Source organism: Pteropus medius, unplaced genomic scaffold (genome assembly GCF_902729225.1).
Source record: "Pteropus medius unplaced genomic scaffold, Ma_sr-lr_union100, whole genome shotgun sequence".
Taxonomy (NCBI): domain Eukaryota; kingdom Metazoa; phylum Chordata; class Mammalia; order Chiroptera; family Pteropodidae; genus Pteropus; species Pteropus medius.
The window spans coordinates 2,233,910-2,258,362 of record NW_024344437.1 but is presented as its reverse complement, the minus strand read 5'-3'; the positions used below and the strand labels follow the sequence as shown (position 1 = coordinate 2,258,362).

At 40.0% G+C, this 24,453-nt stretch overlaps 1 protein-coding gene and 1 pseudogene across 8 annotated transcripts in view; one reads left to right on the top strand and one right to left on the bottom strand.

The window, feature by feature from the left end:
• The window catches only part of SMAD9 (SMAD family member 9), a 76,191-nt gene that overhangs the window by 11,325 nt on the left and 40,413 nt on the right, over positions 1 to 24,453 (bottom strand). For 7 of the 8 annotated variants that reach the window (XM_039872972.1, XM_039872968.1, XM_039872971.1 and 4 more), the window contains 5 exons: positions 21,406 to 22,016; positions 16,112 to 16,369; positions 12,074 to 12,184; positions 10,369 to 10,590; positions 1,609 to 3,342 (listed from right to left, as the gene is read on the bottom strand). In XM_039872972.1, coding sequence (XP_039728906.1) covers positions 3,053 to 3,342; positions 10,369 to 10,590; positions 12,074 to 12,184; positions 16,112 to 16,369; positions 21,406 to 21,817 — 1,293 coding nt within the window. In that variant the 5' untranslated portion in view covers positions 21,818 to 22,016 and the 3' untranslated portion in view covers positions 1,609 to 3,052. Of the gene's footprint in view, positions 1 to 1,608; positions 3,343 to 10,368; positions 10,591 to 12,073; positions 12,185 to 16,111; positions 16,370 to 21,405; positions 22,017 to 24,453 lie in introns of those variants that run through there. The other variant, XM_039872974.1, reaches the window with a different exon arrangement.
• Positions 6,568 to 6,686, top strand: LOC120610764 (uncharacterized; annotated as a pseudogene).

Here is a 24,453-nt window from a genome sequence, read left to right as displayed (position 1 = left end):
CAACAGCTAAAATGAATGACTGGCTCTCGGTCTTCTTGTCACTTGGGCAGTACTAGATTTACCTCATCCTTGCTCCTCCTCAACACACTTTCTTCTTTGGATTACAAAGGACCTTTCTTTCTTAGTTTTACCACTGTTTCCTAGTTGCACGTTCCGTTTTCTTTGCAGGTTCTTTCTCTTCTCTATCATCTTTTAACGTTGAAATGTCCCAGGGCTCCATCCGAGAAACCCTTATCCTCTCTGTTTAAACTCAAACTGTTGGTGGTCGTATCCAGGCTCATGGAGTTCCACAGTGTCCATACACTGACAATTCCTAAATTTACATCTCCACCCAGACTTCTCTCCTCAAGTCCAGATTTGTACCTCTAACTGCCTACTCGGCATCTCCACTTGTATGTGACAGACATCCAAAATTATTCTCAGTAAAATTGAACTCTTAATCTCGCATTCAAACCTGATCCACCCGCATCTTCGCCATCTCTGCTGCTAGCAACTTCGTCTAACTCCTCTTTCTCATACCCCTCATCAAATTCGCCTTCACAATTCAGAATGCTTCCCCTTCTCGCAAACTTCTACTGGACCTCTCCCAGTAGGAACAACCATCACCTCTCATCTGAAATATGCAATAGCCTCCTAACTGGTCTCCCTACTTCCAACCTTGCCTGCGTAACATCTGCTCACATAGCAGTTAGAGTGATACTTTAAAAACCTAAGTCAGATCATGAAAATCCTCTGCTCACATCCCTGCAATGGCTTCCCTTCTCTTTAGAGTAAAAGCTGAAACCCTTGAAGTCTTACAAAGCAGTAATCTGGTTCCCTCGTACTGCTCCGACCTCCCCTCCCCTCGCTCATTATGCTCCAGTCACATCGGCTTCCTTGAACCTGCAAATTCCCAGGCATGCTCTTGCCTCTTGCCATAGGCCTTGATCTTCGGTATGTCTACAGCTCTTCCCCTAGATATCTCTATGACTAACTCTATCACCTCTTTCAAGTCTTTGCTGATATGTTACCTCTTCAATGAGACTTGCCTGCCCACCTAAAACTTGTACTTCACCCCTACACCAGCACTGCAATTCCCTTTGCCCTGCTCCACGTTTTCTCTTCCCATTCAATTTCTTGATTATAGCTATTGTTTACTGTCTGTCTCTCCATCCTAGAATATTGATTCCATGAGGGCAGAGATCTTTAAGTCGTCATTGATATATTCCAATGCCTGGAATGGAGCCTGGCCTTGCACATGGTAGGTGCTCAATAAATATTTGCTGACTGACTGAGTCCTAGAATTAGTAAAAATTAGAGCTGAAAGAGACCTTAAAGATAATCTAGTCCATCACCCCCAGTAGCAGCCACTGGTGTTTAGTCATCTATAATTTCTTTTATTCTTTTATTTTTTAATTATAATAATGTGTTTCCCTCAACCCAATATTTCTGAAATATTATCATATCAATATGTAATCAATATGAAATTATTAAAGAGATATTTTATATTCTTTTTATTTGTATTGTCCTTTATCCCAGTTTTATTGAGCTATAATGGACATATAACATTGTATCGGTTTTAGATATGCAACATAATGATTTGATATATATATTTCAAAATGCTTATCACAATAAGTTTAGTTAAGATCTGTCACCTAGTTAGACATTTTTTTCATGTGATAAGAACTTTAAAAATTTTTTAAACTGATTGTAGTTATATTTGCTAAGGATTTATTTGTTTAAAAGTCCCTGCAAAATTAGTAATAGTTTGTTTTCTGTGAACTATGCAGCTTTATTATGTAAATGTTGTATATCTGATAAATATATCTGGTTGATTTTAGAAAAATTAGATTTCTATGAAAGCACAAATTATAGTGAAATAATTACCTCTGAGATACTGGCATCTCGTCCTAATTTTAAAAACAGAGACCTTGAAAAATAACTGTACAATTCAAATTATTGTTCATTAATGGCAATATAATGCCCTCTGCCGGCTCTAAACCATCAGAACATTTGATAAAATTTCCAGGTGTTTATTAACTGTTTACAATGTAAAACTGCTTTTTAAAGCTCATGAGTAAATTTGAATAAAACTGCTTTGTCATCATGAAAGAGAAATGGTTTCAAGAAGCCATTATTTAAATTGGAGACTGTATTCTTGAGTTTTCTTTTTTAAATAATTACTAAAATTATAAATACAGTAAAAACATAATTTGAATATAGAAAAACCAGACAATTATTTTTCATGACAAATTTAAAGGACTAATAAATTTTACTTTGAAATAACCTGCAACAAGCCATACTGATTCCTTGAATGGAAATGTGAAAATGTGAAAACTGTGTCACATATACCCAGATAGTTTGATAAACAAGCTAAGAGTTTGAAATATTAGGACTAATTGCTATCATTCTGCAAGAGATGTAACAGCAGGTGATGAAACTGAGGCCATTAGCTGCAATGTGCAAATCCAGTTGTAGCTTCTCAGTTCTCCAAACTTCACACGACTTTAATAAGCTTTCACTTGAGAAATTCAATATTCATAAAAGAACATTACTACTCTCTCAGAATTAATCATAGCCACCATAATGTTTCTATCCCAATTTGTTTATGCTGTTACAACAGCAACTTAATTTATAGCATCTTGTATTAGAGTCAGTTCTTTTTGTAGCTTATTTATAAATATTATCTCCTCCATTTGCCTACATGCTTTCTAAGATTAAGAGTCTCTAATTTCATCCAGCCAAATTCACCAACATTTATTGAGTGACAACAGTGCTTGGCAATTTGAGGAATGAAAAAAATCTCTTAGCATTAGGTCCTATAAAGGTATAGGACTTTTATTGTTGCTTTATCTTCTTCATTAGAAAAAACATCAGATAACTATCTTGTTTTTCCTCCAAAAGTATTATGCTTAAGAATTTTCTTATAATTGCTAAACAGGAGAGTTCATACTCATTAGAAGAGATCTTCCTATAAACAATTAAATAGACTTTCAAAACAACTGCTGTGTACTTGAACTGACTGTGTAACTTGCCACATGAACCAGTCTGCTTTCTGTTTAGTTTGCATTTCCTACCTGACAAGCCCGGCCGCCAGTGTCCTTACCTTAACAAAACTCATGCGGACGGTGCACATCTTGGTTAACTCGTAGACGACCTCAAATCCATGGTGAACCGATTGAGCGAGCAGCTGAGCAAAGAGCTGGTTGTTGAAGATCTTGAGGCTGCAACCACTGGGGATCTTGCAGACCGTGGCTGGGTGGAAGCCATGCTGATAGTTGCAGTTCCGGCTCTGTACAAAGATGCTGCTGTCACTCACACACTCAGCGTAGACCTCTCCCCCGACGTAATATAAATGCACACCTAGGAGGCAAAGACAGTCTTCAAACACCGGCATGTATTTAGCTTATTGACCTTTGTAACCTCAAGAGATGTGACTATCGACTGGGAGGTTAATTTCAATATCACCAATCATAGATTAGGAAGATGTGTGACACAAATGCCAACTAGTTTTAATTATAATTTGTTTTTTCCATTTAAAAGTGATTGCAACCCATGTTTACAGGCATTGCTGAGAACAAATAAAGTCAACTCTCATATATGTACTGCTCCTTCTGTCACTCACTCAATCTCACACTCATTCATTTGAAAAGTAAGAGCTCATGGTATTAGATGCAAAATAAATACATAATGCAGAAAACATCAAATAGTCCTTCAGGTACATACATAAATAAAAGATTAAAACTGGACACAGGTGATATAGTGGAAAATGTTACTTAAGTGTGTACACTAAACTCACTTCAGAGGAAACAATAAATGAAGTTTAGATTTTATTTTACCAACAATTATAAACCTACTTCTCGTAATAAATATCTCAGAGACCTACTAATATAGATCACAGAAATAATGCCAATTTTTTTTACTTATGAACAATTAAATTCTTGCCACATTTTCAGATATAGACAATTAAAATGTGGCTTATGTTACTTTATCTCACATTCTTGGAGCTAAAAGGCAAAAAAGAGCATCCTGAGAACACTGCTGCTCACACTAGCTTTTACTACAAATTAAATTTGAGTTGATTCTTTCTCCCCAAATCTCCGGGTTTGAGATTCAACAAAAATATATAGCAAGAGACTAGAGAAGTTCTATTTTAGTAAATATTAAATACTAGAACATTTTCCTTCATCCTTTTAGCAGAAACAAAATTCACCAGTGGATGTCAACATGATCGTAAATACAACTGCCTTATAGAAATGGACCAGGATATACTTCTAAGGATATATTTTGGATCTCCTCAAAATGAAAATACAAAATTTTAGATAATAGAATTTATAGGCCTCCAGGGGTTGTAAGGCCTGAGAGGCCTGAGTTTGCATAACCCTGCATTTAGGAAACATTACTGAGATAGCTGCTCCGTTTCTCTGTCAGGCTCCTAGTAGCAACTGAGGCCTTTATGCATTCTACGTGACTACCTCTCACCCCACCGTATTTATTGTTTCCTGTTCCATTCTTCTTTCCCTTAATACAATTTTATAAAAGAATGCTTTTCAGGATTATGTATTCCAAGCCTCTCACTCTAAAGAAACTGATCCAGAGCCACGCAGATAAAGCCAAGGGCACCCTTCTCTTCTCTCAGCCTTCCTGTCCCTTCCCTTTCTCATCTCCATTACTCACTCTCAAGGGTCTGGGGTCTGACCCATGGCCCAGGCCCTGAGGGGTAGGCAGAGGGTGGTCTTCATTAGCTGGGACATAGCTGCTTGGCTGGACTGACATGTTGGAGGTGAGACAGGAGCATCTCCAAACCCCAACTTCCTTGAACAACCCTGTGAACTCCCAGGGAAAGGCCTGCCTTGGGGTGCCTGGGGTATTTCAAAAGAGAGAGAGCAGGTAGGGAAAGAGCCAGCAAGTGTTTAGCGTGTATTTGAATTGAATGACCTTCAAATGTATAATCCTCCTAAACCTATTAAGTAGAATAGATAAGATTTGTCATCAGACTCTGGTCTTTAGTTAGGGGATGATTTTCAATCCTGTTAAAGTCTTATCTGAAACCACAGCCCGGCTGGCAGAATAACAAAGCAGAGAAGAGCCTGGGCAGGTAAGCGATAGTTCAGCATCCTGAACCAGAAGGGGCAGCAGAGCCAACGGGATGAGCATGAGGAAGCCTGAGCCGGCTCTGAGCAGCAGGACAAGGATGGAATTCAGCCTGGATGTGAAAGAGGCTGGCTTTGGCTAGACACAGCAGCATCTAAAGGAGAGTCCAGTAGGCAAATGCTTTTATTTGCAGCCATAGGATAAACCAAAATAGAATAAAGCTCATTAGATTCTAGATCACCAAAGAGAACAGTAAGCAATAAGGATAAATGCTTAAAGAAAGTGCTATCTGAGATGGCCATGAGAACCAAGGCTGTGTGGTCCTCAGGCAAGGTCTACCCACAGCTTGGACTACATCTCTTCTTGGGCTACGTCTTTCTTTATCTGAGCTTTCTTTTTGTGTGTGACTGCCACCCACCTGTCACGAGATTAGAGAGCTAGGAGTCCTGTGTTGTGCTTAATTAGGACCAGAGACATCTCAGGTTTGATTTGGATCTGCTGAGTCTGATTGTGTGTTCCCTTTTAGTCCTCTTCTTGTTTTAAGGAAAAAAAAATTTATTTATTTATTTGTTTGTTTGTTTGTTTAATTTATTTATTTATTGTGGCATTGGTTAACGAAGCCCAGTAAGTGTCTTTTAGTCCGCTTCCGTAGCCTTGAATTACAGAGAAATGACAGGGGGGAACCTGGGAAAAGGGCAGATTAATTAGGCTGGAGAGAGGGTTCTGATGCTCTGGAATCTACTAATAGAGAGAGGAGGAAGTCAATGTCCCAAAGTGGGAGGAATGAGTATGGATCCCCTCTCCTGATGCAGGGGTTGGGGGGTCAGGGGGACCACAGCAGAAAGTAGATTTGTCATTCCACTGCTCTGCTCAGAGACAGGCCTCTCCACTCCCCTTAGAAAAACACCTACATATACTCGCACAAACTCGGCACCTTCCCTCGGCTTTGTAATCCATCTTCCCCCTGCCCTGGCTGCCCTCTCTTCTGCACAACTATTTTGAAATCTAGCTGATTAACAGAATCATCTGGAGATTTACAAAAGTGTATATTTCTGTGCATAAGAACAGGATTTTTAGAAATTTCTTGTATAGTTAGATATGTACTCAAATGTATGGGAGAAAGGGCATGAAGTCTGAGATTTGCTTTAAAATACTCTCATAAAAATGTTGTGGAGGATAGAAGAAAAGAATGGCACAGAATGCGACTCATTACTGAAGTTGGAGATCATAATATGAAGATTCATTACATGCTCTAAACTTTTACGTATGTTTGAAATTTTCCAAAATAAAAAATGTTTTAACAAAAAATTGATAATAGAAAAGTACAGATTTCCAGGTCCACACCAGGACTTTGGTGCAGAGGGCGCAGGTGGGCCCCACGCAGGACTGCACCTCAGTTGTGCACAACTCTGGGGTGTGCCTCGGTCTCCCGAGATTTGTATATGTTATTATTACAAGACTTCTCCAAGTCTACGGCCATGCTGCCCTGAACAAGCCCACGGCCATGCCGCCCTGAACAAGCCTGATCCTGTCTGATCTCGGAAGCTAAGCAGAGTTGGGCCCAGTTAGTACTTGGATGGGAGACCACCTAGGAAGACCAGGTGCTGTAGGCGTAAAAAGTAAAAAATAAGGGATTGTAAGCTGACAAAGTCCTTGCAATCTGTAAGGTCAACCAAGGGCTGCCTTAAAAAAAAAAAAAAAAAAAAAAGATTCTCCACTTCTCCAGGAGATGGCAGTTACTTCTCCTGAGAAAGGGTCTCCTAATTCACACAAAGCCGACTTCGAGGTCGGTCCCCAAATTTGTACTTAAAGACTTTCAAGTGTCTCTGAACAATGGAATGCACAGGTTTAGGCCCAACTGAACTACACTGAATGCCCCTCTGTCACTCAGCGCTCAACGACCGGCCGGCTGGGCTGGGCCCGCCCTCCTACCCCGTCCTCACACCAAGAAAGCCCGCCAGAGAATATTTAGAAAATGCAGACACTGAAAAATAAAAATTAGCCTCGAATCCACAGCCCAGAAATAATCAGAGCTAACACTTGTTATAAACCTTTCAGTCTTTTTTTCTATGTGCATTTTTTAAGCAAAACTGAGATCATACTCTATAGGATGTTTTATAACTTTTTCATTTATTAATACATTGTGAACATTTTCTCATGATATTAAGGATTCTGCAACATCGAGTTTAATGACTGTGTTAGTACAACAGTCAATACTAAAACTTTTTTTAGGATTCGCTTTTTAAAGAATGAGAAGCCTTACACATGTTCGAAGGCAGAAAGAAAAGAGCATTTGAGACAGAGAAACTAAATTTACTGGGAAAGGACGCAATCCAAAATCACCTCAAGGTACAAACCAGCTTTCCAAGGAACTGGCAAACCAAAGCCTTGCCCCAGGGTAATTCCTTCTAGAAAACAGGAATAATTACTGGAATTCCTCAGAACTTGAGATAATCAGAAAAATGAAGTTTCATAAAAAGGTGAAAAACGAATTCCAAAAACAATTCAATGATTTGGAATATAAGATAATGATTTTCAGGAAGGTTTTGGTTCCTCTCACTGAGTACAATAACTGGGGTTAATGCCTCAGAAATTATTATAACTACTGACCTTTTCTCCCAACTAACTAGGAGAAGAAAGAATAACTAACAGGACAAAGGTGACAAGTCTACATATGCAAGAGAGAAACGTGCCTTTCTTGCTCAAGTGTCATTTTCATGTCAACAACCTGGCACAGCTCATTACAAGGAGCTAACTTCAGTGACAGCACAAATCATAGGTGCTCAGAGATGGTTGTACTATTAATCATGATTATTTGTCAGGCCCTTCTAAGAAATATAATCCTACCTCATTATCTTGAGAGCATATCTCTTCATGCAGTCAATTCAAAATGACATGAAACTGTGGTTTTCCTAATTATTTGGAAATAGTAGCCATCCTAAAAGCCACTCTAAAAAATAAATCAGGCAAGTATTACACTCCAGTGACCTAGACTGGCTATTCCATCATTCCAAATCGCTAGGCAATGACCTTTGCTTTATTTTGTGCAGTCACATACAGGTACTGTATGTTAGTGGTTCTTTTTCCTGTAAAGATCCTTATTATTCTCCCATGGGCCTCTGTGTAATGCTCAGCACAGTACTCTTTTTCTAGAATATTTTTATAAAGCAAACATAAAATCTTCTCTGATTTATATTTTTCAAGTAAATCATTGTACAATTCAAGCACTTTATGATTAGTAGTAGTGCCTTATTTAACATCTCAAATTGGACTGTGACATGCCACTGCTGTGGCACAGGATGGGTATTTTCATTCCACATCAAAAGGTTCAGTTCTTCAAGCAATGCACTATGAGGACGCTGAGATAACAAGGCAGGCGGGGGGCGACTGGGCCTGGGAGACGGAGCCGTGGGTGCAACCCCCCAGCACCACTCGCGTGACCACGTGTAAGCTCCCAAACTCTCTGAGCTTCAGTTGTCTCGTCTGTGAAATGGGATGGAGAAAACCTAACTGCAAGTGCATGCGGCATGCCTCACACAGGTGACGAAATCAGTGGGGGTAGCAGTTAGTCATTTGAAAGAGTTCAAGTGTTTTACCTAGTTTTCAAATAATACAAATAGACTCTTTATTAGAGTATAGTGTTTCAAGTTCTTCAGGGTGTTGCCTCTGATAGTAAGTGGTAGTGCCTGGTATGCCAGCACGAACTTGCTAATGACAATTTAAAGCACTTTGCCAATGAGGTCAACATAATAGGTTCAATTGCCTTTGCACCAGCTAACTGTTCCAAGGATACAAACTCATGCTTTGTACTAGCCCCACCATCTCACAGTGTGTCCAATTAGACTGAAAGCAGGGCGAAAGAGCGGAGGTGAGTGAGGCAGCAAAAACCGTCAGCACTAGAGGAAACACAGCTCAAGGTACATGCTCTGCTGAGAGGGTGGCGGCATTGCAGAGCGAGTGTCCCTTTTCTGACCTCCCTGTCAGGAAACCTAGAGTGAAATTTCAATCACAGTCGCAGTGCTAACCCTTACAGATGACATTTTCCTATTCTCCTTCCTCTCCTCTCAGTTTCCGACCTATTTTTCATTTATCATTTCTCTGCAAAGGTTTCCTGTAAGCCACTTCAAAGCCACTATGGGAACACACAGGACATAAACAAACATTAAGTAACTGTTGCCATTAAGAGTCGACATTGGTCAGTGAGTTCAACCTGTTTCTAATCAATGACCTGTAAGTTTACTACAACAGGAGGCACTTAGAACAGGGGTCCCCAACCTCCCGGTCCAGGCCGGTACCAGTCCGTGGCCTGTGAGGAGCAGGCTGCACAGCAGGAAGTGAGAGGCTGGCTAGCGAGCAAAGGTTCTATTTGCAGCCATTGCCCAGTGCTAGCATCACCGCCTCAGCTCCGCCTCAAATCATCATGCATTAGATTCTCACAGGAGCCCCAGTCCCTGGTGCCAAAAAGGTTGGGGACCACTGACTTAAGAGGTAAGTTAGGAAGAATATTAGAATGTGTCATCAAGTGAAATAATGACTCTCCCCCGGAAATCTGAAAGAAAGGGCTTCTGTGGCTCCCTTCCCAGGGAGGCCTAAGTGCTGGATGGGGAGAAAAAAGATCAAATGACCCTGAAGACTCTTTACATCTGCAGTTCTAGAGCAGCCTAACATGGTAGTAGCAGCCAACCAGGTATTTCTCAGACACTACCAACTATTCTAAAATGAAATGATTTCAAGATCTTCAACCAGGCCTCATACTCCGCTGGCATTTGCCACCCTTGATCACTCTGGTAAGAGAAGCTTCAAAAGCAACACCAGCCAGACCCCAGGGAGGCCTGTGCCCACTGCACTGCTGTAGCAATTCCTGGGCACCGAACCCCAGTCACTTCCAATTGTAAGTAAGCCAGGACTCCCCAGCTTCGAAGTCTCCAAAGGTAACTTTACCTCATATAATCAGGCAGCCAGAATTCCTCTTCTTCAGAAGTTATCCTTAGCAACTCAAAAATAATTCATAATCCTTTTATTCAATAATTTCACCCTACATTTATATTTATCACTATGTTTGTCTTAATAATACCCACCCTGCATCACCCCACAGAAGATGCCACTCCAGTGTGAGGGGCAGAGAAACCAAGGTGCTAGAAGCCCACAGGTGTTCTCCAACGGTCATCCCAGAACAGTCCCCTGGCCCGCCAGCCCAGCGGCCACCCCACCAGATTACACAGCCAATACACAGTTTGTTTCTAGTTCCATGTTTCAGCTCAGAGAACATATAAAGGAATTGCATATTTCTTTTACCCTTTCCTATGTGTCTCCTCGTATTTTCTATTGTCGAGTTTCTGTTTACGTTAGAGAGAAGTCCGAGGCAGAATCTGTTCCTGCTGTTGGAAGGGTCCGTGAATCCGTCTATGAGCACGCTCCGGGCGGAGGCCTGAAACGTCTCCCCCACTCGGTTGTTGAGTTCGTAGTAGGCAACTGAGCACCAGTGCTGCGGCTCCTCATAGCACACTGGCCGGAAGTCTGAAAGGAAACGAACCAGTCAGCATCACCACGGTCGGCCTGGGCTCCCACCTCCTGATTCCATAGGGAGACTTAGGTCAAAGCTGTGAAGCAGAAGTTGGCTCCAAGAACAAGTGTGCTTCCCTACGATCATTTCAAATCTGTCACTTTAATGGAAACTGTTTGTGGTGAGCTTATGTGTGTCAGAGGCCACGGACCTAGTGACTCACCCATGGTGAGAGCATCTGTACACATATTTATAAGTACTGAGGGGATCGGGCAAACAACACTATGAACACATCTGTGTACACCTCACGCCCCTAAAGGAAGTTGGCAGGTCACCTCGCCTCTACATGTGCGAGACAGCGCATCACTGTGCCAGACTGAATCCTTGTGGCAGAGTACCATTTTCTAACAAATTAAAGATGAAAAATAACAGTTTGGATATTAAAAAAAAAATCAGAAACACTGGATAGGACTTTAAATTATTTAAGAAAGGAGGAAAAAAACTTCCACCTAGACAAACTGTTCACATTCTCTGCAGTGCACATATGGAACACTTAGTTATCTATGCCATAAAAACATTTTAAAGAGAGCTATATATTTCATCAGGAAATCTGTGAACATTATGTTTTCACCCCAAATTTTTTAAAGTAACCAATGAAACTTCAGAGTTCTTTCTTTGTTACCTACACTCTTGCTCTGCTTTTCTACTGATTGTATGATCTTTTTTTTTTAATATCCTTGCCATTCTTGTATCTAGAGTGTGTTCCTTTATGCACTAAATATGAATTTATAAAACAGATAAATTAGGGGTTATTTGATTTACAAAAGATCCTTAACTTATAAAAGAATTCACTCTGAGATTGTCTAAGTAGTAAATGTCTTTGGACGCTCCCCACTCAGTGTGGTTCCTGGAACACAGCTCTGCGCACCTGGGAGCTTGTGAGGAATGCAGATTCTCCAGCCCCGCCCCAGGTCCGGAGGGTCAAAATCTGCATTCATACAAGACTGCCAGATGGTGTGTATGAACATTAAAGTTGAGGGGCATTTCCCTAGCTATTGTTAAGACAAATAACATTTTGTAAAAACCCTATTTACACAAATTTTAAGAGCATGCCTCTAAGCCAAATGAAAGACACCACTCTCAATCTACAGTAAAAGCACAAATGGGACAAAATCTCTAACTTCTTAAACACTCAAATCCATACGAAACATCAAAAACTACAAAATTCTAAAATGTCAGGTTAAAATAAAAAATTAATGTATTCTAGTAACCAGGATGATTTAAAAAGAAAAAATTCACTCTATGCTACTGAGGAATGCCAAAGTTAAAATGCAAAGCGATGCTCTCTGTCCCTTAAAACACTTGCGAAATAGCAGGCCAGCACATTTTGTTTTGGTTTGGTTTGGTTTTTGATTCGTTTTGTTTTAGGGTAATACTCTTGTTTCAGGAAATACTCTTGGAAAATAGCTACATTTAGCTGTTCATCTGCAAAGTTACCTCCATTAGGCACTGATAGTACTAAATGACTATCAGCTGTGGCATCTACAGGTCGGCCATTCTGGGTCCCTGTGGCTTCTGTGGCATGATAAGGCGGGGGTGGTGTGTCAACTAAAAGAAAGCAGTAAAACAAAGGAATGTCAAACTGATAAACTACACAAAGACAGCCGATCCAATCTTTTTGGCCTTTAAACGCCTGGGCTTAGTAGACCGAGTTTTTGCTAAAGAGAGACTAGTAACATAATAAGGGTATTATGAAGTGACATGGTGAATGTCCTACAGAAGAGGGTTGTCCTAAGCTCACTAAAGGATTGATTAGTTTTGCCTTTGACTTATGAGTTATCACTGAATTCAAATGGCTTCAGGATAAGATTTTCAAATCTAAGAACTATTCTCCTTGCTTTTCTCAATAGCAGAAGAGTCTTATCTGGTTTTCAAAACAGAGAAAGTTAACCCTTCTTTGAAATGGGCTTAATTTTCAGTTCCTCTGTTGCCAAGGATTGTACAATGGACGCAGGGATGTTCTGTCTCTGAGATTCTTCAAAATGTGTCCCCTAAACACAGAACAGCTGAAACTCAATCATAATCTTGAGCCTGATGCACGCTGAGAAGGGCCCTTCTCCCCAAAATACCAGCTCCATGATTAGACAGTAATCATGGTTAGGAAAATGGCATACATTCAAATAGGGAACATCTTATCAGAAATTAATTCGTAATGCAATAAAAACTCCTGAGGCAGGCGAACTCTTTAGTGAGGACCTTAGAATAACTGACTTCTTCAGCATATATTCTTAATGTCAGCTCAAAACAGTCTCGTCAGGTTAGTGGTAGAGTTCAACAGCATAAAAGGTTGATTCAATCTGTCTTCAAGTAATTCTCACATTTAACTGTGCATAAAAAATTGTCAGTGGAACTTCTTAAAAATGCAGATTCCTGGCTCCACCCCCCAAAATTCTGGGTCTATGGTTGGATGTAGCCATGAGGAGTAAATCGTCTATAAAATTAAGAAGCTGAAAACAGAGAGTTACCATGTGACCCAGCAGTTCCCCTCTTTGGTATATTCCCAAAAGAATTAAAAGCAAGGACCTGGATTCTTGTACATCAACGTTCATAGCAGCATTAGTCACAATAGCCAAAAGGCAGAAACAACCCAAATATCCACAGACCCATAAACGGATTTTTTTAAATGTGCTTTATCCATATTGTGGAATATTGTTCAGTCACAAAAATGAAGTAACTGACAAATGCTACAACATGGAAGAATTGTGACAACACTCTGCTACGCTGAGTAAGCCAGACACAAAAGGACAAATAAGGTTTGATTTCATTTATATGAGACACCTTAGAAGAGGCAAATTTAGAGACAGAAAGTAGGTTAGAGTTTACCAGGGCTAGAAGGCAGGGAATGGGGCAACAACAGGGAATGGGGTCACTGCTTAATGCGTCCCTCTCTGTCCGGGGTGATAGAAACAGTGGTGATAGATGCACAGCATTGCAAATGCACTTAATGTCACTGGATCATACACTTAAAAATGGTTAAAATGGCAAGTTGTATGTGATGTATATTTTACAACTTAAAAAATATAATACAATATATGAAAAAACCATTGAAGTGCACACTTTAAATGGCTGAACTGTATGCCATGTGAATTACATCTCAATAGAGCTGTTACAAAACTTTAATGAGCTGAACCAGTTAATTTCAAAAGTTCTTCCAGCCTATTTATCCATAAATCTGTTATATGGGTTGGCATTTTGCTGTTAATCACTCAGAAAAGAATTATCATTTTTTTTTTAATTAAAAGGGTTAGTCCCCCCCATGAGAAACTAACCAGCATCTGATAGTGCTGGGCTCTGTCTTTCATGGGCAGGAAGAGGAAAAAGCCATCATCAGCCTGTTAGTTTAACCACTGCAGGAACACAAAGTCAGTGCAGGAAATCTTTATAGCACAAATGTGTTTTATGTAAATATATATTTTGCAATATAATTATCTTCCTGTCCCTTAACTAGTGCCCTGTCCTCAAATGAGTTCTCCTGTTGTGTCCCCTTCTCCGTGAATTCAGCCACTTGCAAGACTGCAGCCATGCCCTCCACTCTAAATGACTTCCAGGCCACATCTCACCCTTCATCCCCACATCGAGTCCTGGTGATTCTGCCTCCTCAAATTCACTGCCTTCTTTCTAACCCCACATCACTTTCGTTCAAGTCCTTGTAACTGAGATGGCAGAGGGGCTTAGGCCAGGGCATCCCACACCTTATGCAAAAATGCAGAAGTAGCTGATTTTATCTCCCTAAGGCATTTTACCTTTATACAGATGTCAAACCAAACCTCTATTTGCATGTGCAGTTGATCAAGATTTGTCAGCTACACAGTGGTCCCCAACCTTTTTGGCACCGAGGACCGGTGCTCCAATGAAAATCTAATGCCTGATGATCTGAGGTGGAGCTGAGGCGGCGATGCTGGTGCTGGGGAGTGGCTGTAAATCCAGATGAAGCTTCACTCGACTGCCTGCCACTCACCTCCTGCCTTCGCATAAGCTTAATAAAACCTGTCTGGAAACCATTTGGGGGTTTCCTCTCGATTTCTATTTTGCAGAGCCCAACAACCCCAATGCTGGTAACATAACTGCTAGCCTGGACTGCTAGAGCTTTTATCACACTGTGTTACTTATTTACATGATTGTTCTCAGTAGCCACTGCCTCTGGAAGGTCGGAGACCATTGTCCTTTATCACTGTACCTTCTGGCATTTAGGTCAGTGTCTGGCACTTAGCAGGTGCTCGGTCATTATTTGATGACTTAATAAAATCGACATCAATAACCCTGAGCTCTACTCCCAAGTTCCAAATGCCTGTATAATCAACTAATGAGCAACTTCTGTATTTTAGGCTCTGTGATAGACATATGATAGAGAAGATGACTGAGAGATGAATGAGAGATGAGAGACAGAAGCGAGAATTATGTAATACAGTGTGATAAACTTGATAGTAGATGTATATGTAAAATAGATGTATTGTGGAGGAGGGAAAAGTAAGAACTGAATAATCTGAAAGGGAAAGGGCAACTCATTTACCTTCCCACATTTTATGAGTTTTTGAGGACAAAGACAATTTTTATTAATATTTTAATTTTCCTTTCAGCCCCCTAAAGCAGTGCTTGCATGCAGTAAGAGTTCGGTGAACCTGTTAAATAAATGTATATATGGGAAAGCATTCTCAGAATGTCCTCCTAATAAATGAATTCCACAACAACTAAATAACTAAATAAATAAATGTATATATGAAGACATGAACGAGGCAGATCACCAAACGCATTTATGCATGCCTTTAGGGACTTGTCAGCTCATGATATTGTTTATGTCACACTCATGAGGTACGGCAAGTCTCTTCTTCATTACCTAGCTCAGACTCGCTTCATAGGTGTGGGAGCACACGCAGTCACCACCATGGGCTTGCTTTGCCCTCTCCCTGCCACGTGCCTCGCTAGGTCTACCTTCAAGATGCTGTGCTGGCCCCCCACAGCAAACAAGGAGAATGCCTGGCTGCAGCTGGGCTCCCGCCATGCACTAGCATCATGCACACATCTTGCGTAGGTAGGGACTCCCTCCGATTGCTGACAGAGGCAGCCAAAGAAAAGGCCTAGCACCGATCCCTTACAGTGCTTGCCCTGGGGCCAAGTCTTCCTGGTCAAGTTAGAGAAGTCTTTTATACTCTTATTGCTACTGCTTTAAAAAAAAAAAAAAAAAAAAATCTCTGGAAATTCCCAGAGATGCTGTTCAAATCCAGTTAGTTTCTGCGAGCTTCCAGAAGATTAGGGCCAGGAAGCAGAGCAAAGACATGTAGGTCCAGGGTGACTACTGCAGAAAGGCTCTAGCCCCGATCGTCTCAGAGGCTGGGCAGGGTACGAGGGCCCATGGGAGACAGCCCTGTGAGCTGCAAGGCTCTGTGTGAACATGAGTTACAGTGGCTACAACTATCATGGGCACATCAAAAATAACTGTGTTGGGTTGCATTCCACGCACAGGCAGCCTGTACTGACCTGAGTGTTGATAGGGGCTTTCTGGCTCAGAAAGGCTTCCTGGGGAGTGAGGATAGCTGGCCGTGCATGGGGACTGAGAGAACGCTTGCCCTGGCGAGGAGGGGAATGCAGAACACGGATGCTGCTGGAAAGAGTCCGGGTAGGTGGCGTTGTGTGGCATGAGTGGCTCACTGTGGAGGGAGGCGCTGCGGAACTTGGCCAGGAGGCTGAGCTGGGGGTTGTACTCGCTGTGTCTTGGCACCAGTACAGGCGGCAGCACTGGGATGAGAAAGGGAACAGTGGGTTAGAAGTGAACACTGGCTTGTCGGCACAGAACATACTGGACATTTGCTGTTTTTGTCTGACCATTTTTGATGATAAAACTGTTTTTCCTTTGGGAAGTACCGCTCCATTATTCTTTGCCCTCATCGTAAAACTGTCTATTAAGGTCTTATCTCTTCTCCAAAAGTGAACTTGTGAATCAAGCTAAACTAATGGTTTCACTCCCTGAAGCCTAAATCTTAAGCAGAATGTCACAATTAGCCAAAAACTTGGAGGAGAATCATCCTGATGTCAGCACTCTGAAGAGAAACTGCCTATTCATTCCTACCACAGAAATTACCAGAGCCGCCCTATTACCTGATCTTCGGGAGACCTAATTGTTCACGCCTTCTTTTGAATCTGCCAATAAAGTGTTTGGTTTTCTTTTTTTCTTTTAAGGCAAATTAGGTTTCTATTGCTTGCAAAAAACCCCAAAGTGATGCCCAAAATACTTTTACTTTAGAGATCATGATGAATTATTTAGATGACCAACCTAAATTTTAGGCTCAATTGTACTGCTAAAATGAAAGCATTCTACCTGTCTTTACCAGAAATATTTAAAGGCAACTAAAAGTTGTTAAGTAAAAGATCAACGGTGAGTAATAATAAAAGTGAATAAGTAAAAGGTAAGCAGCAATAGAGAACTTATAAAGAAAGCCTGTTCGTTTTAGCATGTTCCTTCTGGGTTCCACACTAAAAAGAACATGAGTTTTCTTGATCTTGATTCTATACAAAAACTCAGGAATGGATGCAATTCTCCAGGGCAAGCATTGTGCAGGCATTCATAGCTCCCGTTGACTTCTAAAGTGTCATAGTGCCTGGCAGAAAAAAGGTATTCAATAACTGTCATTGAGGTGTAACCTATGACCAACATAAGAACAGAGGAGCAGAGAAAACAGAAAGCGATCAAAGAATATCTGCTGAGAATATTTCCCAGAACTACAGAAGAATCTATGTCATCAGACTGAAAAGAGCCACAGTGCACAGCCCAATTAATGAAAAAAGATCCAAACCTAGTCATACCATTTAGACAAGTGGAATATTCTAAAAAGTCCCACAGGATCATCTCAAAGTCACCTACAAAGAAATGAGAATCGAACTGACTTACGACTTCCCACCACCAGTGCTGGATGCTAGAAGGCAATGGGCCAGTGCTCTTCAAGGAAAAATAATTCTTATCCTCAAATCCCATGATGGAAACCAATTGAATTACCAAAAAATAATATAAACTATAAACCAAAATATAAATATTAAGGTTTAAGAAGAAGAAAGGAAGAAGGCAATACAAATTAGCCAAATCCTCATCTTTTGTGTTAAACAGTCAATGATATTATCTAAATGTGACAAATTTGAACACATATATAGAGTTACCTCCATAGTTTTTAGTAATAAAAGAGGGAACTAGAAAAAGAATTAAGCAAGAATAACTAATAGAGATTGTTCCTCGAGATGGATAGGATGGATCTTGTTTTTAATCACACTATTGAGTTTTTAATCACACTATTGATAAAAATTTTCATAAAAAATAAATGTTTGGGAGTAAACAGCAACAATTACAATCACAAAATCAACCATTTACCTACCATAATACATTTATCTCTTTCTTAACAAGCAATAATTTTCAGTTCTACATATAGAAAATAAACGCAAACACAAAAATGAAAAGTCTTAAACTAAACCATGACAGGTGAGAGTAGCACAGAAACAAATGATTTCTTCCCATTTAAAAGCCAGTATTTGTATATACTCTCTTATGACATTATAGAGTAAACATTCGACATCATCATGCAAAAACGAATTTCCTTTTATGTCTCCTACGAATATGCAGGATTATAAAGATAACTTGCCTTATGAATAGTCTGAAAGCGAGGGGCTGACACAGTAAATAACATATGGCTTCTTTTCAATGATGCTTCTTCATCGCGATGTTAACAAAATTCAAATAAACACTCATTTTCCTTTTTTGGATGAAGAGGAATCTAAATAATCTCTCTTACTTCAGCTTTAATGTGAGATGCCTGCAATCTATTCCTACCATTGACAAATACAATGCCTCACGCCCTCCTGAATGCAGACCTCTGTTTCTTCATGGCCTGTAGACTGAGGCTCCAAAAGAGAGGAAAGACTATGTTTTTCTTTACTGAGATGAAGAGCTTGATAATGTATTTTTATCATTCAGGTAAAACCTGAATATTTGTAAAGAAAACTGATAGTATCATCCAGTAGTGATTTGGCCGGACTGGCTCAGTTACCTTAGATCTGCACTGACCATATTTTTAAATACTTTCACTCGAAACGCAGCTGCCATAGTCCATTTGGGCTGCTGTAACAGAAATACCACAGACCAGGTAGCTTAAAAACAATGGAAATGTATTTCTCATTCTGGAGGTCTGAGAGTCTGAGACCAGGGTGCAGCATAGTTGGGTTCTGCTGAGACCCCTCTGCCAGGCGGCAGACTGCCAACTTCTCATTGTGATCCCACATGGTGAAAGGCGCCAAGGAGCTCCGGGAGACTCTCCACGGGCACTGATCCCATTCGTGAGAGTCTGTCCTCATGACCTAACCACCTCCCAAATGCCTCACCTGCTAACAACATCTTAGGTTTTCAACACATGTATTTTGGGGGGACACGGGTAGTTAATCTATAGCAATAATTATTTCTATTTTCACATCTCAACTGCTACTTGCAAATATGACACGGTGAGCTTACAGACATTTGTTTGTTTTATGCTACCTTTTAAATATAATACTATCTTAATAGATAAGTGTTACACAGAGAAAAACAGCATATATGAAGCATATATGAAGGTGAAAGACAGAGCTGAAGAAAACTTTTGTATTTTTTTTTCAAATATCACATGGTTTTAATCGAGTATGAATGTTTTAGTAAAGGAGAAATTATACTCCTGAAATAACTAAACCATGACAGGTGAGAGTAGCACATGGAGTAAAACCATCATGTGCCATGAAAACACAGCTTGTACCAGACCTGAGCCACACAAACTGGCCTGAAGACAAGTGACACTTCACCAACTGTGGGTACCAGTCCATGAAGCTACGAGTACTGAAACTGAGAATTAGTGGTTAGAAACTTTAAAAACAATTTGACAGAGTAATTTTATATCTGTTGAAATGAATAATAAAAAAGTTGGGCTTGTATTTTGTAAGTCTTTTTAAAAGTTCATTTGCCTAGGAAAAGTACCAATTTTTGAAGGATTAAAGATTTAAAAAATAAAAACTGGTCCTTTACTACAGAACATTTGAGAAGCATTGAAATACATTACTTAAGTGGTTGTGTAAGTAAAAAGAAAATCAGAATGCAGCTACAATGTTCCTAAAATGAGAAATCAAAAAATGACAGATTTCAGAGGCAAAACGTAAGCTTTATAATAATTAGGGATCCAGCAAACTTGCTCAATATTAATATCTTCACTGTTCTCAAAATATTTACTTTAAACATGGCCAAAAAGTTACATATAAAATCCTTTTTTCTATAAAAAAAAATCAAGTTAGAAATAGAAAACCTGTGTGGTGTAAAGATTATCTTAAAAGTTAACACAATCTTTACCCATTTTTTGTTTTGGAAAGTCAAACCTAAAATACTATATGAAATCTATCTGCCATACATAAAAACATTCGCACTACCATTCCTAAAAGAAATATGAAAAACTAAAATGAGATCTTCTAGTATTTGAAAGGAAAACCAGATACATTTTACAAGATACTTTTTACAACTATATTATTCAGGAAGAGAGACATGATTTCTTAAAGAACATTTTTTCATTGGGTATATTTTGAATACTTAATATAACTCAAATCTTTGAAACAAAAGAATCAAATCCTTTCTGTCATAAACTCAGACACTAATGACTTTTGTTTTTAAGTATGAAAGACTGCCCAGAGAGAAGCAGGAAAGAAGGGAAGAAAGCAAAGACCTGTATGATCTGGTTTATCAGATTTGTCAGGAGGCTAGGACTTTCTCATCACAATTTCATGCAGGGACTCAATCCCAGGATGCAGTGACTATGTGAGGCAGTCACACCCTGGCAGGTGACTTCCTTGACAACAGTTTTACAACATGATGGTGTGATATGGGAGCCTGAACGGTTGCCTTGCTAAGCCTGCTGTGGGCTGGGTATGAAGCAGTTATCAGCACTGCTGTAAGGTTAACTGAACCCTGGAGGCAAGCAGCATGCTGCGCTCCCTCCACGGCCTGTCTGCCTAGACAGAACCATCCCTTAGCGGACATGTCCGTTTCCCTGAGCTCGGGGCCTGCCCCTAGGTCTCCTGGAATGAGGCAACTCAAAGAGAAATGCAGTCAAACTGCCACAGCCAACGGGAAGGAATGCAGAGCAACGCCAGACTTCTCTGAAAGGGGGCGCACTGTATGTGTGCTCACACATGCACATTGGGAGTGTGAAGAGTTTTAAAACAATACTTTTCTGTGTTTAAAGCCGTTTTTAAGAACACCTGCTAATCCTAAGAGGATTTTTTTTCAGTCCTAGGAGGATTTCCAGCAACTCTTTCACTGGTTGTTTTCAAACCCAGAAGTGAGCTACCTCCACTTACCTGAGCATCTGGAAAGTGACAGCCAAGAAACCTGCTTTATTTTAGTTTGGTCAGTTCAGTTCAGGGGAGGGGGATGTTGATTTTTTTACAGTTAATTATGTCAAGATCTTCAAAGGCCCCAAGAACTGGAAAAACATGATGATGATGACTCCAAACACATCAAATTAAAACCGAATTTTTCAAAATCACACAGAGCTTACATGTATACTGAAATGAATATTCATCTTTCTGGATTTTTCTGACTGCAAAATTTTGGCTAAGTTCCTCAAAACTGAACCTCCCCTCCCCTCCCTTACCCTCCCCTCTTCCTCTTTTGGAGAGTTGGGGATGGGTCCTTGTCTTGCTTGTGCCCCATCACTCTCCATCAAGTGGGATACACGCCCTTAGCCCTGAAAATACAGCATGCGATCGTAAGGCAAGCTCACCTGGCGTCTCCACCCGGCGGTAGTGGTAGGGGTTAATGCACACCTCTTTCTGCTTGGAGCCAAATGGGAACTCGCAGCATTCCAGGGGCTTCAGCTCGTGGTGAGACTGCAGGTCTGGCCAGCGCCACACTCGGCAGTAAATAACGTGAGGCAGACCCTTGCGGTGGGACACCTGCAGCCGCCCGTCCAAGGACCGGGGGATCGTTACACATTTGCTGGGCTGCCCCGGACAGCTAAGGGCCCTCTCCAGCTCGTCCATGGCGCCCTTCTTCTTCTTCAGCTTCTTCACTAAGGAGTCTACCGCCTTCTCCGCCCACTTCTCCTCTTCATCTCCTTGCTTCCAGCCTAGCAGTCTCTTCACTGCTGGGCTGGTGAAGGAGAAGAGGGAGCTGATGGGGGTGCTGGAGTGCATAGGAGGTGGGCTGCAGGCGTCCACTGCGGACAGGAACTGGACAGACGGCCTTCACTGCCTGCAGGGCTTGGGGGATGAAAGCAGCAGGTGACTCTCCAGGGACGTCATAAGTCTTACTCTCCTCTGCTGGTAACTGTGACCGACTCAAGCTGAGAAGCGTGTTGACCTACTCCTAAGCCCTGGAATGGATGGGCCAACTCTGAAAAAACAAGACAAGACTTCAGTTAGCTCAATCAGGATAATTTTCAGAAAAGGTTAAAGTTAAATATAAGGGAGAAAATATTTTCAAATGTTTTAGACTTGAAAACAGTCATCTTGACTCTTCCCACTCCTTTATTTCTGATACACAACTCTTGGTATTCCTACCTTCAAAATTTCTTCCAGATTTTGAAACTTTCTCTCCATTTCTCCTAAGGCATAGCCCACCTCGCCACTCACCTAGATTACTGTAACAGCCTCTGAAGTAGCTTCTCCCTTCCAATTCTAATTTATTTACTCTCAAATAAAATTTTTAGCAGGTCATTTTCCTACTTAAGAAATAACAGAGGCTCCTTGGTTTCCAAAATATAAACTTCTCTGTCTCAGTCTCTATGTCCTCTAAAATCTTTCCTTAACATACTCATGTTTCTTCTTTTATCATTTATACTTTGCACAAGTAATCCATCTTCACTGTAGAAAACATATGTAAATGAAAAAGAAAAAAATTAGGACTGCTAATAATCTCACCAATCATGTGTTCTTCCAAACTACTTTATAGGATAGCAGTTCTCAAAGTGTGACCCAAGGACCCCTGGAGTTCCGGAGTCCCTTTCACAGGGGCTGCAAGGTCCTTTCTTTCTCAACTACATATCTGGGTGCACTAGATTTTCCTCATCTATTTCAACCTAAACAATATATCGCAATGGACTGCACGCAGAAGTGACTATGACACTCCAAGTGTCATCTATCAAACGAGGCATTAAAGAGATTTGCAAAGGTAGAAAACAATAACTCTTCTCGCTGATTGTTTTGAAAAATTTAGTTTTTTAAATAAAAATATGTTGATGTTAATATATAATGTGTTTATTACCATCTTTTAATGAATCAATAAATATTCTTAAGTTTCTCAGTTTTATCTCCTAAAATGATAAAAGTGGATAGATATAAATCACATAAGTAAAGGTTATTTGGAGTTCTCAGTAACTCTTAAAAGTGGGAAAGGATCATAAAATCAAAGTTTGAGAACTGCTTTTATAGACGTTACAGTCACATACATAAATGTGTGCGCAAAAAGTATTGCTGTTACATTTGTTATTCTGCTTGAAAATCAGTTGAATTCTTCTTTGCCTTCTCATCCAAAAGAGAAATTCTTTCCCAGTTATTCGAAAGTCCCATTTAAGTTACTTGAGGTAGAATTGCATTTCTTCTAAATAGCCGGCTTAAATAAAACCCTCTCCTTCCAGATTTTAGAAACCAGCTATCTTATTAATGTTTAAGGTGGCTGTGCATAATATGGTCATTTTAACTATGTTGATTCTTCCAATCCAGGAACGCAAAATAGCTTTCCATTTCTTTGTGTCGTCTTCAATTTCTTTTTAATAATGTCTTTTAGTACTCAGTGTATAAGCCCTTCACATCCTTTATTGTTTATTCCTAAGTATTTTATTCTTTTTTGTTGCAATTGCAAAAGGAATTATTTTTTTTGTTTCTTTTCTGAAATTTCATTGTTAGTATATAGAAACACAATGGACTTTTGTACATTGATACTGTATCCTGCAACTTTACTGTATTTGTTTATTATTTCCAATATAGATTTAATGCACTCCCCCATCAAAACTCCAATGGCATTTTTTAAAGAAATAGAACAGAAAGTCATCAAATTTGCAAGGAAGCAAAAAAGACTCTGAACAGTCAAAGCCATCCTGAGAAAAAAGAACAGGGCCAGAGATATCACTCTGCCTGACTTCAAATTATGCTACAAAGTGCAATAATCAAAACAGCATATTATTGGCAGAAAAAGAGACCCACAGACTAATGGAATAGAATTGAGAGCCCAGAAATAAACCCAAATACATATATGGGCAAACAATTTTCGACAAAGGAGACAAAAACATACAATAAAGAAAAGAAAGCCTCTCCAATATGGTGCTGAAAAAATTGGAAAGCCACATGCAAAAGAATGAAACTAGACTGCTGTCACCATACACTCAAATTAATTTAAAATGGATCAAAATCCTAAATATAACACCTGAAACAATAAATTGCATAGAAGAACACATAGGTACTAAACTCGTAGACCTTGGTTTTAGAGAGGATTTTATGAATTTGACCTCAAAGACAAGAAAAGTAAAGCAAAAATAAATGAATGAAAATATGTCAAACCAAAAAAACTTCTGCAGAGCAAAAGAAACCATCAACAAAGAGGCAATCATCCAAATGGGAGAAGATATTTGCAAACAACGCCTCTGATAATGGGTTAATATGCAAAATATATAAAGAACTCATATAACAACAACAAAAAATAAACAATCCAATGAAAATATGGGTGAAGGATGAGAACAGACACTTCTCCCAAGATATATGAAAAGATGCTCAACTTCACTAGCTATTAAGGAAATGCAAATCAAAACCACAATGAGGCACCACCTCATACCTGT